This window comes from Phyllosticta citribraziliensis, assembly GCF_038025025.1.
Source record: "Phyllosticta citribraziliensis strain CPC 17464 chromosome Unknown J3D65scaffold_12, whole genome shotgun sequence".
NCBI lineage: Eukaryota > Fungi > Ascomycota > Dothideomycetes > Botryosphaeriales > Phyllostictaceae > Phyllosticta > Phyllosticta citribraziliensis.
In genome coordinates this window covers 1,290,041-1,303,435 of record NW_027117349.1, presented here as the reverse complement: position 1 = coordinate 1,303,435, position 13,395 = coordinate 1,290,041, and the positions used below count along the sequence as shown (strand labels likewise).

The following is a 13,395-nucleotide window of genomic DNA, read 5'->3' as shown; positions in this document are numbered from 1 at the left end:
CGCCGATGACGCACATGGTGGTGTCGTGCTCCCTTCAGCCAGTCTGGTAGGAGAATTGGGTTGGGAAGTGCATGCTGGCCGACAGGCCGAATGGGTCGGCGTCCAGAATGGGGTCGTATGGGTCGAATCCTTGGTTCATGTTGCCGGACATGGCGTAGCCGCTGTGTGCATCTGCGGGCTGCAGGGCTGCAGGCGACGTGTACTGGTCTTGGCCCGGCGTGTACTGCTGCGGCACAAGCTGGCCAGAGCCCTGGGCCTGGAGCTGTGGCGTCGATTGCGAGCGCATGTGCTGCGGTGGGAACGGTTGTGGATATGCGGCGGTGCCGGCCGAATGTTCGCTCGGGTCTCGGTCGTCGATCATGTCGTTTTGCGCATCATATTCCTGTTCTGTACTCACGGAGTCACTCTAGGATGAACAGAGTCCTATGCCTAAGCATACGTTTGGGGGAGGGGTCAACTTGCCGAGCTGGTCCATATGGCTCTGGAATGGCGATGGGTAATAGTTGGACGCGCCATTGGCGCTGCCCGCCATGGGGTTGCCCCCTGCCGGAGTGTTGACGGGCGAGGCGTTGGGAACGCCATTGGAGGCGTTGAACTGCGTGTTTGCCGAGGGTCGCGGCGGCGGCAGGGGGTTGTACTGCTGACGGGGCGGTTGCGGTCTGATCTGCTGCTGCTGTTGTTGTTGTTGCTGTTGCTGTTGTTGCTGCGCTTGAGGCTGAGACACTGGGCCCACGTTGGGAGACACCGACGGCACAAAGTTTGGGGACTTTGTTGCCGTGGTGGACGGAGAGGACATGTGTGAAGCAGGAGTAGGTTGGGACTGCGGTGAATGGTTTTGGACAGCGGCATCAACGTCGACCTTTTGGGGCATGGCTGCAAATGAGCGCCGCGCCTGATGGTGCCTATTCATTATGGCCCTTTGCATTGGCGGCGGCTGCTGCACTGCAGATCCTGCTGGAGGAGGCATGCGGGTAGGCCCCAGATGCGGGCTGCCCGTCTTTGCGCGGAGCTCAGCCTGGACGTCAATGCCTGGGAGGAAGCGGTCGGTTAGAAGAGCAGACGTGAATGGATGGGTGGCGATGATACCTTTTTCCAGCAGGATGCGCTCGAGCAGAGAGTTCTTATATCTCAGCATAAGACATTCATCAGCGGCGCTACGGTGATTCTGCTGCAAGGTCTGCAGGGTCTCCTCGTGGTGCTTGATGGTACTCTCCAACTGCTTGATGTACTCGGTGCGACGCTCGCGGAAGGCGGCTTGGGCCTGCCGGTTCCGCTGCTTGCGCTCCTCCGAGGTGGCATAGATCTTGCGGCGCTTAGTGGTTAGTGGGGGTTGTAGACACGGCATTGGGGGGCGAAGCATGATGTGGGCAGGCAGGCAGGCAGGCAGGCAGACGGGCAAGCAAATTGATAGTGTGGTGTCTAGGTTTGGCTTGGTAGGTATGGGGAAGTGGTTTGCTCACAGGCTTGCGGCCGCCCTTGCGCTTTTGCTGCTGCTGGGGCGGGTGATCCTGAGCGGTATAAGGCTCGGGATCGGGCTCGGGAGAGGTTTGGATGGAGCTAACGGAGCCATCCCTGGAGGGCTCGTTCGCGTTGGTATCTCTATCTCTGGCAGTCGAGTGGTGGGCTTGGAGGTCGTTATCGCCCATGGCGGGGGTACGGGCAGGGTATGGACGCTACAGACTGACGTCTGACGGACCTAACCTGACGCGAGGGACGTGTTTCGGGCGATCCGGGGCGCGCGCGGGTAGTCGCAGCGCAGGCGGGCGATAGGGAACTGATAGTGTTGATAATGGGAACTGAGATACTGAGCGGACGTGGAGGGTGGACAAAGTTGGCGTGAGGTAAGACGTTGGGTAATGGAAACGGGGCCTCTGGAGAGCAGTCGGAGACGGGGGGGATTTGAATTTCGAGCAGCGGCCAGGGCGCCGTGCCGGGCCGCGATCGGAGCGTGAGGGTTGACTGCACAAGGCGACGAGAATTTTTTCCCTGGCTGGCCGCTGGCTGGTGTTCCTGTTCCTGTCGAGGGGGCCGAATGATGATGTCGTCGTCGTCGTCGTCAGGTGTGGGCGAGGGGCGATATAGCCTGGCCTCAGCATCAACAGGCTAGGCTGTCTGTTCACCTCGTGCCTGTCTGTCTGTCTGTCTGTCTGTGTGCTTCGACTTGACCTCGACCTGTTTACGAGTACCAGCATCAGAGGGCCCATGGCTCCCCCCGGCTGGCGCTGGGCTGGCACCGCCATTCAGGGCCAGATAGACTTTGGCTACCGACGCCACCGCAACCATGGATGCTGCTTATACTGACAGCAAGCATCGCCTTCGCACCACCCACCGCAGCTGCCACTGTCACTGCGGCGTCAATTGTCGCCTGTCATATTCAACTGCTCGTCATTTCGTCTTGCTCGACAGCTGCTGGCGCTGGCACTGGCGCCGGGTCGCGTCGATTCGCCGTCGACTGCCCCGCATCGTCGTCTTGGGCCGCGTGTGGTAAGGCGCGTCTGGCCGGCGCGCCGTTTCTCCTCGGAGCCGCTCTTGGCCCGGCTCACCTTGACTCCAGCTTCATCAGCACACCTCTCAGCCCTGCCCTGCCCTGCCTTGCCACGGCCACAGCCAACCACCAGCTCATCATCCGCTCCTTAGCTCGCCGACTGCGCTCCTCACCAGGCTCGACACCCAGCTGTCCATCCATCCAGCTCCATCCAGCTCCAACGTCGCCGGCATTCTCCTCTCCTCGCACCCCTGTGCCTGCCCTGGCTTTCTCCGCCGCCCATGACGCTGTGACGCCTCACGCCAGCCGACGCCGCCGCCTCCTCCACCTCCGCCTCCCCTCCGCCTCCGCCCTGAGGTGCCAGCCATGACACGTTGTCGCCAGTCCGGGTCGCATGTCCGGTCACCTGTTCTCGCTCCCGTCTCCCTTCCATCGTGACTGCTCACCAACGCCTCCAGACCACCGCTCCACCACTCGCCCTTCCGAATTCCCCGGATCCGTCAATTAAAAGGACCACGGCATGACCTCAAGTGACTTGATCACGCTCCCATCTCGACCACTTCAACCGCCCACCATGCGCCCTTGACTTCCGGTAGAACCACCGCGCCAGGTGCAGTCCTCGGTTCCATCACCAACATGCCGTCTTCGCTCGGCCAGCCTTCCCGAGCGGGTTGCCTCATTAAACTGCGTCTCCTCAATGTGGCAAGATGCTCGTACAGCCACCTCGTCACTTGGAGAATTTCAATTTTGGCCGCCTGATATCACGACAATGCTGCAATGACTGCTGTAGGTGTCAATTTCTCTCTGGATCTTTTTTCCTATTCGAACAACGTGATTTAACTTGGCCGCAATCACGGCGTCTTGCGGCATGAGGGAGTTGACGACAAAAACGTCAATAGACGATTCAAACAGCACCACACTTGCTCAACCTGTTGCAAGGAGCCGGATGAATAGGGCATCAGCAAAGAAATTCAAATTCAACTTGGCCCAGAATTGTCGCACAACTCAATGTTTGCAAATTGTGATGGCGAGACTACGCGGTGCCGACATGAACCAACAGCGACCTTTTGCTCGAGGCCGGAACCCGCTCCTGGACGTACCAACTTTGATGCGTGGAACACCATCTGGACAATCGTGGAAAGAACGACTGAGCACTTCCGATCTCCCTAGCAGCCGACCACGCGGCAGGAACGACGCACCGGAACCTCCATGAATCTTGCACGCACCCGGGATACATCTTCACATCACCTATTCGACCTTGCAGCTTGGTTCGACTTGCGGACCACGACTATGATGCATAGCTTTTGAGCGCGTGCCATGCATCCTGTACACTTCCTCAATGCCGAAGACCTCTGACCACCACGTCCCACTGCGACTGAATCCTCTCATTCCTCCGATAATCTACGACGTTCCTGCTCCACCGGCGCATACTCCTAAGGCCCATGGTATACTGACATCTGCGCCGCGAAGAACCAAAACTGACGAGCGATAGAATACGAACAAACACCGCCTGATACACGCCCTCAACCTCGAAATCCTTCATCGAGACCCTCGTTTGAAAACGTGCCCCGATCCGCGCTTAATGCAGGTACCAAACGCCCGTCCGCCAAGGAACCGTCGAAGCAGCAAAGCCACCCGAGACAAATGAACCAAGCACCTCCTTGGTCAATGTCGGGAGTCACGCCATGGTCGACGGCTGCGCGTCCGCTGTCTGATATCCGCGAAATCACTGAGCCGAGTTTGGCTGAGTTGACCCATTCCAAACCGCTGCCCGATACCCCTAAATCTGCCACTACCGATCTACGCCGCAAATGCTCCCTTTCGAGAAAAGGTTCCCTCTTGTCCAGAAAAGGCTCTCTTACTAGGAAAACATCGCTCAAATCCGCACCTTCCCCGGCGGACAGCTACCACGAACGGCGAGGTCGCCATTCCACTCCTGTCAGGACTCCCGTTAGCGATCATTCCAGTATCTACAGCATCCCCATTGGAAGCGTGCCTCACAGGTCATCTTCACGCAACCGTGGGAGACGAGCAGTATCCTTACCCCGCGTGTCGTCGTTGGGACCTCCGCCTGCCCCACCGCGCGGCTTGGGCTTCACCATCCCTAATCGAGGGCAGTCACGATCACCGGTTCGAGAATATGCCTTGCGCTACGATCCTCTCTCTTCAGATGTGGTGCAGACGATTCCCTCTAGAACCTTTGGAAGAGTTTCGTCCGGTGAAATACTCGAATTTCCAACGCATCGGCATCCGCGAGTAGCCGTCGAGCTCCAAATTGGCGCGCCCCTGTTTGTTGGCGGAGGAAGTCTCGAAGGCAATGTGAAGGTCACCGTCGAGGATGTTGATAGGACCCGGCACAAGAGGGCTCTCTACATTTCCCGCATATCAATCGACCTTCTCGGGGCCGAAGAGATGTGCACTGGCAAAAGAGACATCTTTCTCAATCTGGCGACTGAGCTGATTGATCCCGACAATCCACCGCCTCTGAACATGGTCGAGTCTCAGAAGCAGTGCTCCCCGACTGATCCTTTTTGGCTTATGAAGCCGTCCATTACAACAATACCATTCAGCTTAAGCATGCCACTTGACGTGGGACCGCCGCCTTTCCAGTCCAAACTCGCCCAGATTCGGTACGTGCTTTGTGCGACGCTACTCATACGAGACAAGGGGACACAGTACCTGGTTCGATCATCGCAAGATGTATCGGTCTTGTCCGTGTATGATCGTGAGTTGCCCAAACCTCGCACTAGGCACGACTGACATTGAGCAGCTGAAAAGGCATTGATGTCGTTGCCAAGCCCTCTGACCGCGTCCGACGAGTACACAAGACCAAAAGGCACCGCACTCGAGGTTGTCAGAGTCACGGCCGGACTTCATCGTCAGGTCTGGGTCAGCGGAACCACCATCTTTGTCGATGTCCACATTGTCAACAACACGCGAAAGAGGATCAAGAAGCTCGAACTGAACCTAGAACGAGACATTTTGTGTTATAACCACGTACGTTCACAACGACTTTACGCAATCACAAGCTTACAGGTGATAGACGGCAGCATCGACCAGGGAGAAGTCAGCGAGCCAGGCACGCATCTTCGACAGCAATGAGCGGACCGTGCTCAACAAGACGACCATCAAGCCTGGGAATCACGGCTGGTCTGGTGTGGCACCTCATTCCACGGACATGCGGACTTGCGGCTTGGAGCTCCCACGCGGACATGCAACCGTCAAATGCGGTAGGTACCAAGGAGGCCATATTTGGAGACGTGTCTGACATGTGGCAGGCAAATTCTTTGAAGTGCGGTACTTTCTCAATATTGCTGTGAGCAGCACGCATTCGTAGGAAGCCTTTCCCAGTATAGTGACGGAATGCTGACGCGTGTCAGCAAACTTGTCACTGTGCAGCTTCCCATCGTCTTGATTCACATGGTAGGTGAATACCTGGCAGGCGAAAAGGCCACGACTGACGTGCTCAGAACTCCCTCGACGTCGTCCCAAACTCGGTGGCCCAAGTTGCAGCTGCAATCGAGGAGAAGCGTGGCGGCGCTGTGGGGGAGAGAGGCCGTCGTTCTTCCAGCAGAGGGCCGTCACGTCGCCCTTCCATATCTGTCCAGGGACGCGCTTTTGCCGCTCCGCGGATGCAGAGCTTGGACCGCATGCGCAAAGAAATGGAAGACTTGCGCGAAATCGAGCAGATTCTCGAGCAATCTCCTCGCAAGTACAAGATTGGAGTGCAAACGAATTCGAACGGCGGCAAGGAGCGAGTCATCCGACGGGTCCAGTCTGCCGCTGGTGGCATATCGCGGCCTTCCAGCAAGAGCGTCAACGGCCACAAACCCAAGCCGGACAACAACAGTCTAAACAGTTCGTTGGGCTTGGGATACGGTTATGGATATGGTTACAGTGGTAATCCGGCAGCGTACGCCAGCGAGTATACTGCCTTGATTCACGGCGCAAATGCGGGCATGTCGAGCAGCGAAAACGACCTCCCTTCTTCACATCAACTGCACCCTAGCTATCCCAACCAGCAAGTCGGACCCGCCATGTCCACTGCAACACTTCCCAACCCACAAACCAACCCTGCGGCCTTTTTCACGCCGCCCAACCCGACCAACACTCGTGTCGGCGGCGCTCGCAACCCACGGATCGTGCTCGAGCAGACCGAGAGCTTGGAAAGCATGCGTCGGCGCCTGCGGCATGTCAAGTCGAACGAAACGACGCGCAGCCAGTCGAGCCAGGGCGGGAGCAACGGCGGCGCAGGAGACCCCTCGAATCCGCACCCACGCATCGGACTGGGCCTGCAGCGTTCGCTGAGCCACGGCGGACACTCGCGCTCTGGCTCCAACGGATCGTACGCAGGCGGCGGCGGCAGCGAATGCGGTGGATCCGTCGACGCGGGCAAGGGGAAGGGAAGCGATGCTGGCGGCAGTGAATCGCGGCCTACGGTGCCCCCGCTCGGCCTCGCTGTCAACGCGTCTGGTGGCATTTCGCATTTCCCACTCGTGGGGTTCCGCAGCGCTGAGCTGGGCCATGGCGGTGCTGGTGCGGGTGCTTCTGGTGGTCCACATCGCGGCCACGCCAGGAGTCGCTCGCGCAACGGCAGCGCTGGTAGTGGCCGTGTCAAGTTGAATGCGAGCGCGAGCCGCGAGACGTTGGGCGTTGGTCCGGGTCTGCGCGACGCGACGAATGCTCATACCTCGGCGGCGCCGCATCATGCCCACCACGGATCGGCGTCGTCGTCGAATGCTCAGGAGAGTGGTGGCAGTGGCCACAATGCAAACGACCTCCCGCTGCCGCCGCCACCGCCGCCGCCGCATTACTCGCAGCCTCACCATCTCCCTGTGCCTGCTCCTCCGCAGTCTCATCAGCACGGCAGCCATGGTTCGTCGATGGCGCCCGCTCACGGTCATGGGCATGGACATGGTCACGGACACGGGCACGGCTTGCAGCCTCCTTCGTTCTTCAAGGCGCGCCCCTTTGCTGAGCGCCCGCTGTGGCGCTTCCCCGTGCCTGGCACGTCTTCCTCGTACAACCACGGTCAGCACCACCACCCCGCTCCCAATCATCACCATCACCTCCTAACCCGCTCCTCGCACGTGCACCCCGCGCCTCACCACCACAGCGCCACGCCCATAGGCAAGAGCGCCAGCGCCTCCGCTGCTGGTCCGTCGTCCTCTGCCGCACACACCCACCACAACACCAACACCAACAACGGCAACGGCAGCTCAGGCAACGTCTTCTCCTTCACCATCGCCAGCGCAGCCGGAGCCGGAGCCGGCCTGGCGGCGGCCGGCGGCGGCGCGGCGGCCAAAGCCAAAGCCTGGGGAGAGCGCGGCATCGATTGGTTGCTGGGGGATCGCGAGGAGAGGGAGAAGGAGCGCGAGAAGGAGAGGAGGAGGAGGGTCGATCGGGAGAGGTTGAGGGATCATGGTGGCGGTGCTACTGGGGCTGGGGGAGGGGGTGCGTGGATTTGAGGGATTGAGGGTTTTGGATGAGGGGAGGGGTTTGGGTAAGGGGAAGGGGGGGGGGGGGGGGGGGGGGGGGGGGGGGGTGGTTTGGGTAAGAGGAGGGGGAATGGGAAAGGGAAAGGGGGGTTTGGGTTTTTGGTTGCTTGATTGAGCGGGTGGTTGTCTCTCTTGGTTGTGGCGGTTGTTTTGGCTGCGGTGGGTGAATTGGAGTTTGAATTGGAATTGGAATTGCAATAGACTTGGTTGGGTTCACGAGTTGCGATGAGTTGGAATGGAGTCTGCCTCGATTTGTTCACTTCACTTCGAGGACTCACTTGCTCTGGGGCTCTGGGGCTCTGGGGCTCTGGGGCTTTGCGGCTTTGCTCACTCGGTTTTTCCTGTCTATTCATCTATACCATGCCTACATGGACTTATGACCTACCACGACTACCACTCCCTCACGCCCCCATCCTCACCCCAAAACTCGCCACTCGCCCACGGCTTCCCCCCCTGCGCCTCCTTCCTCGCCGCCTCGCGCACCCTCGCCTCGTCGACCTCGATCCCCAGCCCCGGTCCCGTCAGCGCATCCACGTAGCCGTCCCGGACGTCGAAGACGCGCGCGTCGGCGACGTACGAGTGGATGTCGACGCTGCCGTCGCCGGATTCCGTGTTGTAGTGGATCCCTTGCGACATCTCTTGGATCACGTGGTTCGGGATGCACAGGCCGATTTGCAGGCACGCGGCGAGGGCGATGGGGCCGAGGGGGCAGTGCGGGGCTAGGGCTACTGTTGGTGTGTTAGTAGTGGATGGGTTAAAGGGAAAGGAGAGGGGGAGAGAAGGAGGTGGTGGTGGTGATGTTCGTACCATCATAGGCTTCGGCCATGGCGGCGATTTTGCGCATTTCTGAGATGCCGCCGCAGTGGGCGACGTCGGGTTGCAGTATGTCAACTGACGCATCTGATAGTGGAGTGGGAGTGGTCAGGCCAGTTCATCTAGACAGAGTTTTTCCCTGCGTTTTTAGACTCTCGGGAACGAAGCCGGGGACGCGGGGACGCGGGGAGCCAGCGAACGTCCACCCTACTTCTGTGCTTGCGCTAACTACTCATGCTGAGCAGCAGCGGTTGACGGACGGATGGCCCCGGGCACGACGGACGGGACGGCACACACGCACGCACGGGCGGCGGGACGCACATACCTTGCAGATAACGCTTGACATCCCAGCGGCTATACAGGCGCTCGCCCAGGGCGACGGGGCACGTGGTGAGGTCTGCGAGCTGCTTGATGGCCTCGGGATGCTCGGACAGCAGGGGCTCCTCGATGAACAGCGGGTGATGGGGCTCGAGGGCCTTTGCGAGCTGCTTGGCCATGGGCTTGTGCAGGCGGCCGTGGAAGTCGAGGGCGGCGTCCATGCCCAGGGCGCGGACGGCCTTCAAGCGGTCGACGGCCGACTCGAGCGCGCGCGGCGAGTCGAGCCAGCCCACGTCCTCGGTGGCGTTCATCTTGACGGCCTTGAAACCTTGGGCCTGCCGCGCCCGCGCCGCGCCCTCGACGTCGCCCGGCCGGTTGCCGCCAATCCACGCGTACACGGCCACCTTGTTGCGCACCTTGCCGCCCAGCAGCTGGTGGATGGGCAGCTGCGCCCGCCGGCCCTTGAGGTCCCAGAGCGCAATGTCGATGCCCGCCAGCGCCGACATGAAGACTGGCCCGCCTCTGTAGAACCCTGGATCATATGCCAGTCAGCTGATGAGCAGTGTATGCATGTCTGGGCGGGAGGATTGGAGGTGGGTGGGTGGGTGGGTGTACCAAGGCGCCATATGTACTGCCATATGTGCTCAATGTCGTCGGCCTCGAAGCCAATCAGACGCGAGGCAAACTCGTTGAGCGTGCCCTCGACGGCCTCGGTGTGACCCTCGAGCGTAGCCTCGCCCCAGCCATGTTTGGCGTCGGCGTCGGTGACTTTGACAAACAGCCAGCGCGGGGCGACGCGAAAGTACTCAATCTTGTTGATGGGCGCCATGATGGGGGTTCAAATTGTGACGAAGAAGCAGGCGAGGGGGGGCTTCAAAACAATGTCACTGGTGGCCGAGGTCGGAGATGGGGCTGTTTTCCGTCCATGATGCTGACGAGATATCCGTCGTTTTTCTGCGGATTCCCCGCAATTGGCGTCCAGTCGAGTCCAGTCCAGTCGAGTCGACTTTGGTTGTGCGTGCCCTGCCCCGCAAACTGGATTCCATGAGGTGACGCCGTGACGGACGAGGGCAGTGGGTCGGGTGGGTCGTAAAGCTGATTTTCCGGCCGCAGTAGGGGGTGTTTTCTTTTGCAATTGCTTTTCCGAGGTCAGGTGCTGTTATATGTCGATGGCTTGACGTTGGTCGTCGGCGCGGGGAAACAAACGACGAAAGGGCGGGGAGTCGCTCTGGCCGCCAGTGGGCGTCTGCTCTGGCTCTGCTCTGCTCTGCTCTGTTCAGGTCCTGTCCTGACCCTCGAAGATCGTGCATCAACACACGACGAGCTTGGCCAACCACTCGCCATCCACCCATGTCTCAGCCCACCCGTCGGCGAACGCGTTTCGTCCTCATATCAGACACGCATAACCAGACGCCCAAGCTGCCGGCCGGCGACGTGCTCATCCACGCAGGCGACCTCTCAAACACGGGCAGCCACTCGGAGCTGCGCAAGACGGTCGATTGGCTCGAAAAGGCCCCGTTCGAGGTCAAGATTGTGGTCGCGGGTACTCGCCTCTGCGCCGTCATCAAGCCATGTCTGCAGGCCTGCTAACTCGGCAGGCAATCACGACGTCACATTGGACGAGCCCTTCTACGCCGACCACGGCCCTCACTTCCACAACCAGCTCCCGCAAAACGCCCAAGACTGCCTCGCCCTGCTGAGGACAAGCCCCTCCATCACCTACCTGGCACATGAGTCGCGAACCGTCGCCCTGCAGAATGGTACCACGTTTTCCGTCTTTGGCAGCCCCTATTCGCCCTACTGCGGCGCCACCTGGGCCTTTCAGTACCCGCGCGACGCCGCCGCTGCAATATGGAACGACGTTCCGCTGGATACAGACGTCCTGGTGACGCACGCTCCTCCACAGCACCACTGCGATGCCAACGCGACTGGCCATGCCGACGGCTGCAAGGCCCTCCGGGAGGCTCTCTGGCGCATCCGTCCTTGCATGCACGTCTGCGGCCACAGGCACGAGGGCCGAGGCGCCGAGCGGGTGCGCTGGAAGATCGGCCAGCCCATGTTCTCTTGCTCGTATCCATTGGAGGACCGCACCCACGTCTGGGCGGACCCGGGGGCGGGAACCAGCAAACTGTCGCTGGTCGACCTGAGCGCGAGGGGCGGCAACCCGCTCGACAACGACCTGGCCCGCTCACAGACTGTCGTGTCCAACAGCGTCTCGTTCTCCGCTTCGACATCAGCAGCCCCGAATGCAGTCGATTTGGCCTATGCAAACGTCTTTTCGCCATCGCTCAAGCGCAGCCTCAGCAAGAAGGGGCTTGAAGCGCCCCAGCATGCAGTCCTGAGTGAGAATGCGACGTCTCAGTCTGATAGCCCTGCTGTCACGTCGCGACTGGACAGCTGGCACAGCGCAGCTTTGAACGGCAGAATGGGCAGGCGGGAGACTTGCGTCATCAACGCTGCCATCATGGCGCAGAGCTACGGCCGCGGACCGAAGCGCTTCAACAAGCCGATTGTCGTCGACATTGATCTACCCGAAGCCGATTCGGTTTGATGGTTACCTCGAGGGGGTACCTCTTTCATCATGCACGCAGCAGGGCTGGCCGGCAATGGCAAGCATCGTCGTCGACATCATCATGGTGCATGAATTACAGGATAAAGTGAAGCGCCGGGGCAATCAGTACAGCACACGTAGGTAGGCGCTGCGCTCGCTTGTCGCTCACCTGCAACGAATCCATCAGCATCACCTAAGGCAAATCAAGATTCCTCCTCAACCTGGCTACATCTTCGTCTTTGGTAATTCTATCGCGTGGATAGACCCAATAGGGGATGCACGGCGGCACTGCCTCGCCCAGGCGGCCGCTGCAGCCAAAATCAATCAATACGACGCGACCCAGGCTGTCCTGCATGACGTTGCTGGGAGACAGGTCTCCGTGCGAGAATCCGGCATGGTGCAGGCGCTGGACGGCGTGTTTGACGCGGGCGAGTAAATGCGGAAACTTGGACAAGTGGTAGGGCATCCTGTGTAATTCTTCCATCCGATATCCAACGATGACGCCCCGATCGCGAATCGGATCTTTTGATACGCTCGGGATAGGCAGGGCGGGATCTACACTTGCCAGCTCGCAAAGGATGCGATAGTCGTGTTGGATGACGGCCACGGCGTCGGCGTTGTCGTGTTGGGCCAGCTTGACCATGGGCAGAGGGGGCAGCGGGCGGGCGTTGGAACGCCTAATGTGAGCAAAAGCACCATGAGTGACGGCGGTTGAGCGCTGCCAGAGCAGCGCCATCTCGGGGCTCTGGTTGACGGGCGAGACTTGAAATTTGGTGTCAAGGCTCGAGGGGAAGTTGGAGAGATCCGGGCACGCGGTAGTCCCGGACCAGGTGATGGTGTAGAGGGCGGACCCGTGGTCGACCTGGCATTTGTAGGTGCCCTGAGGCCCGTCCTCGGGCAGCGTCACTGCCACGGCTCCTGGTGGTGTTTAGAAGGATTGGTGTTGAGATGCGCGGGGGCGTGCGTACCTGAGAGGGGCATGGCATAAGCTCGAGGATGCTGACGGGTCGAGTAAAGTAGGCGGCGCAGAATGGCAGAGCATACTCTGGACGCGTCTGGAATGCTTCTAGATTGCGCAGTGGTGATGGCAACAACGACAATCAAGTGATCAATATTATGGGCGTGGTACAGAGGTACAGAGCACGGTCAAGCTGTGCGGCTGCAACATGGGCCTGCCACCCCTCTTGAGGCGTCTTGAGGGCAGGATTTCGGCGATTGGCGTCGGGGGACATGGGTTAGTTGGCAGGCTGATGCGGAACGGAACGCAGGTCGAATCAGCACGCAGGCGACGGAGAGGGTGAGGGTGAGGGTGAGGGATAATCGAAGTTGGGAAGCGCCGGCGGTCGTCACACCAAGGGAGAGGCAGGCCGCGCAAAAGGCCGTTAGGTTGGCTAGTACCCTGCCCTCACCGCTACGCCCCCCGGCCGCGGGCCTTGTCCCGACGGACCCCATCACCCATCACCCATCACCCACGGCATCATCCCTCCACCCATGGCCAAACCCAAACAGGCTGCTCGTCAGCCTTTGCATTCCTCAGCTCTCCTCGCCCTCCTGCGCCTCCCACTCGCTGCCCGCCAATTCGTCTCCTAAAGATCCAGTCGACCCACCAGACCCAGAGCCAGCGCTGCACTGCACGCGTCAGGGCACCTCACCTCAGGGCATCTCCGCTCAACCGCCATCCTCTCTCCACCATACCATCGTCAGCCCCCGGTCCACGTCCGGCCTCGACA

General features: G+C 60.3%; 5 protein-coding genes across 5 annotated transcripts; 2 read left to right on the top strand and 3 right to left on the bottom strand.

Moving 5' to 3' along the window:
- Positions 1–34: 34 nt before the first annotated feature.
- J3D65DRAFT_559647 (uncharacterized protein) lies at positions 35–1,646 on the bottom strand (the record flags this gene model as incomplete). The annotated part of the gene is made up of 6 exons (XM_066797418.1): positions 35–392; positions 459–694; positions 725–1,029; positions 1,087–1,312; positions 1,394–1,429; positions 1,461–1,646. The coding sequence occupies 6 exons, from the start codon at positions 1,644–1,646 to the stop codon at positions 35–37; spliced, it is 1,347 nt and encodes a 448-aa protein (XP_066651558.1).
- A 2,268-nt stretch (positions 1,647–3,914) lies between these two features.
- J3D65DRAFT_126576 (uncharacterized protein) lies at positions 3,915–7,978 on the top strand. Its single transcript, XM_066793857.1, has 6 exons — positions 3,915–5,210; positions 5,256–5,482; positions 5,529–5,715; positions 5,764–5,818; positions 5,866–5,908; positions 5,956–7,978. Exons 1-6 carry the CDS (start codon positions 4,130–4,132, stop codon positions 7,951–7,953), a joined length of 3,591 nt encoding a protein of 1,196 aa, XP_066651557.1. The 5' UTR covers positions 3,915–4,129; the 3' UTR covers positions 7,954–7,978.
- A 311-nt stretch (positions 7,979–8,289) lies between these two features.
- On the bottom strand, positions 8,290–9,751 carry J3D65DRAFT_638627 (mandelate racemase/muconate lactonizing enzyme domain-containing protein). Its single transcript, XM_066801634.1, has 3 exons — positions 9,122–9,751; positions 8,791–8,883; positions 8,290–8,711 (listed from the first exon to the last, which is right to left on the bottom strand). The coding sequence occupies exons 1-3, from the start codon at positions 9,618–9,620 to the stop codon at positions 8,374–8,376; spliced, it is 930 nt and encodes a 309-aa protein (XP_066651556.1). The 5' UTR covers positions 9,621–9,751; the 3' UTR covers positions 8,290–8,373.
- A 713-nt stretch (positions 9,752–10,464) lies between these two features.
- On the top strand, positions 10,465–11,665 carry J3D65DRAFT_560019 (calcineurin-like phosphoesterase; the record flags this gene model as incomplete). Its single annotated transcript, XM_066797440.1, has 3 exons — positions 10,465–10,657; positions 10,713–11,469; positions 11,521–11,665. 3 exons carry the CDS (start codon positions 10,465–10,467, stop codon positions 11,663–11,665), a joined length of 1,095 nt encoding a protein of 364 aa, XP_066651555.1.
- J3D65DRAFT_638617 (uncharacterized protein) lies at positions 11,455–12,980 on the bottom strand. Its single transcript, XM_066801633.1, has 2 exons — positions 12,634–12,980; positions 11,455–12,583 (listed from the first exon to the last, which is right to left on the bottom strand). Exons 1-2 carry the CDS (start codon positions 12,644–12,646, stop codon positions 11,859–11,861), a joined length of 738 nt encoding a protein of 245 aa, XP_066651554.1. The 5' UTR covers positions 12,647–12,980; the 3' UTR covers positions 11,455–11,858.
- Positions 12,981–13,395: the final 415 nt, after the last annotated feature.

Coding starts and splice junctions, on each gene's coding strand:
- J3D65DRAFT_638627 (XM_066801634.1), bottom strand. CDS start 9,620: ATGTCGGCGCTGGCGGGCATCGACATTGCGCTCTGGGACCTCAAGGGC. Junction 8,884..9,121: donor TGTCAAGCGTTATCTGCAAG/GTATGTGCGTCC, acceptor CTCCACTATCAG/ATGCGTCAGTTGACATACTG. Junction 8,712..8,790: donor CATGGCCGAAGCCTATGATG/GTACGAACATCA, acceptor ACACACCAACAG/TAGCCCTAGCCCCGCACTGC.
- J3D65DRAFT_126576 (XM_066793857.1), top strand. CDS start 4,130: ATGAACCAAGCACCTCCTTGGTCAATGTCGGGAGTCACGCCATGGTCG. Junction 5,819..5,865: donor GCTGTGAGCAGCACGCATTC/GTAGGAAGCCTT, acceptor GACGCGTGTCAG/CAAACTTGTCACTGTGCAGC. Junction 5,909..5,955: donor CCATCGTCTTGATTCACATG/GTAGGTGAATAC, acceptor TGACGTGCTCAG/AACTCCCTCGACGTCGTCCC.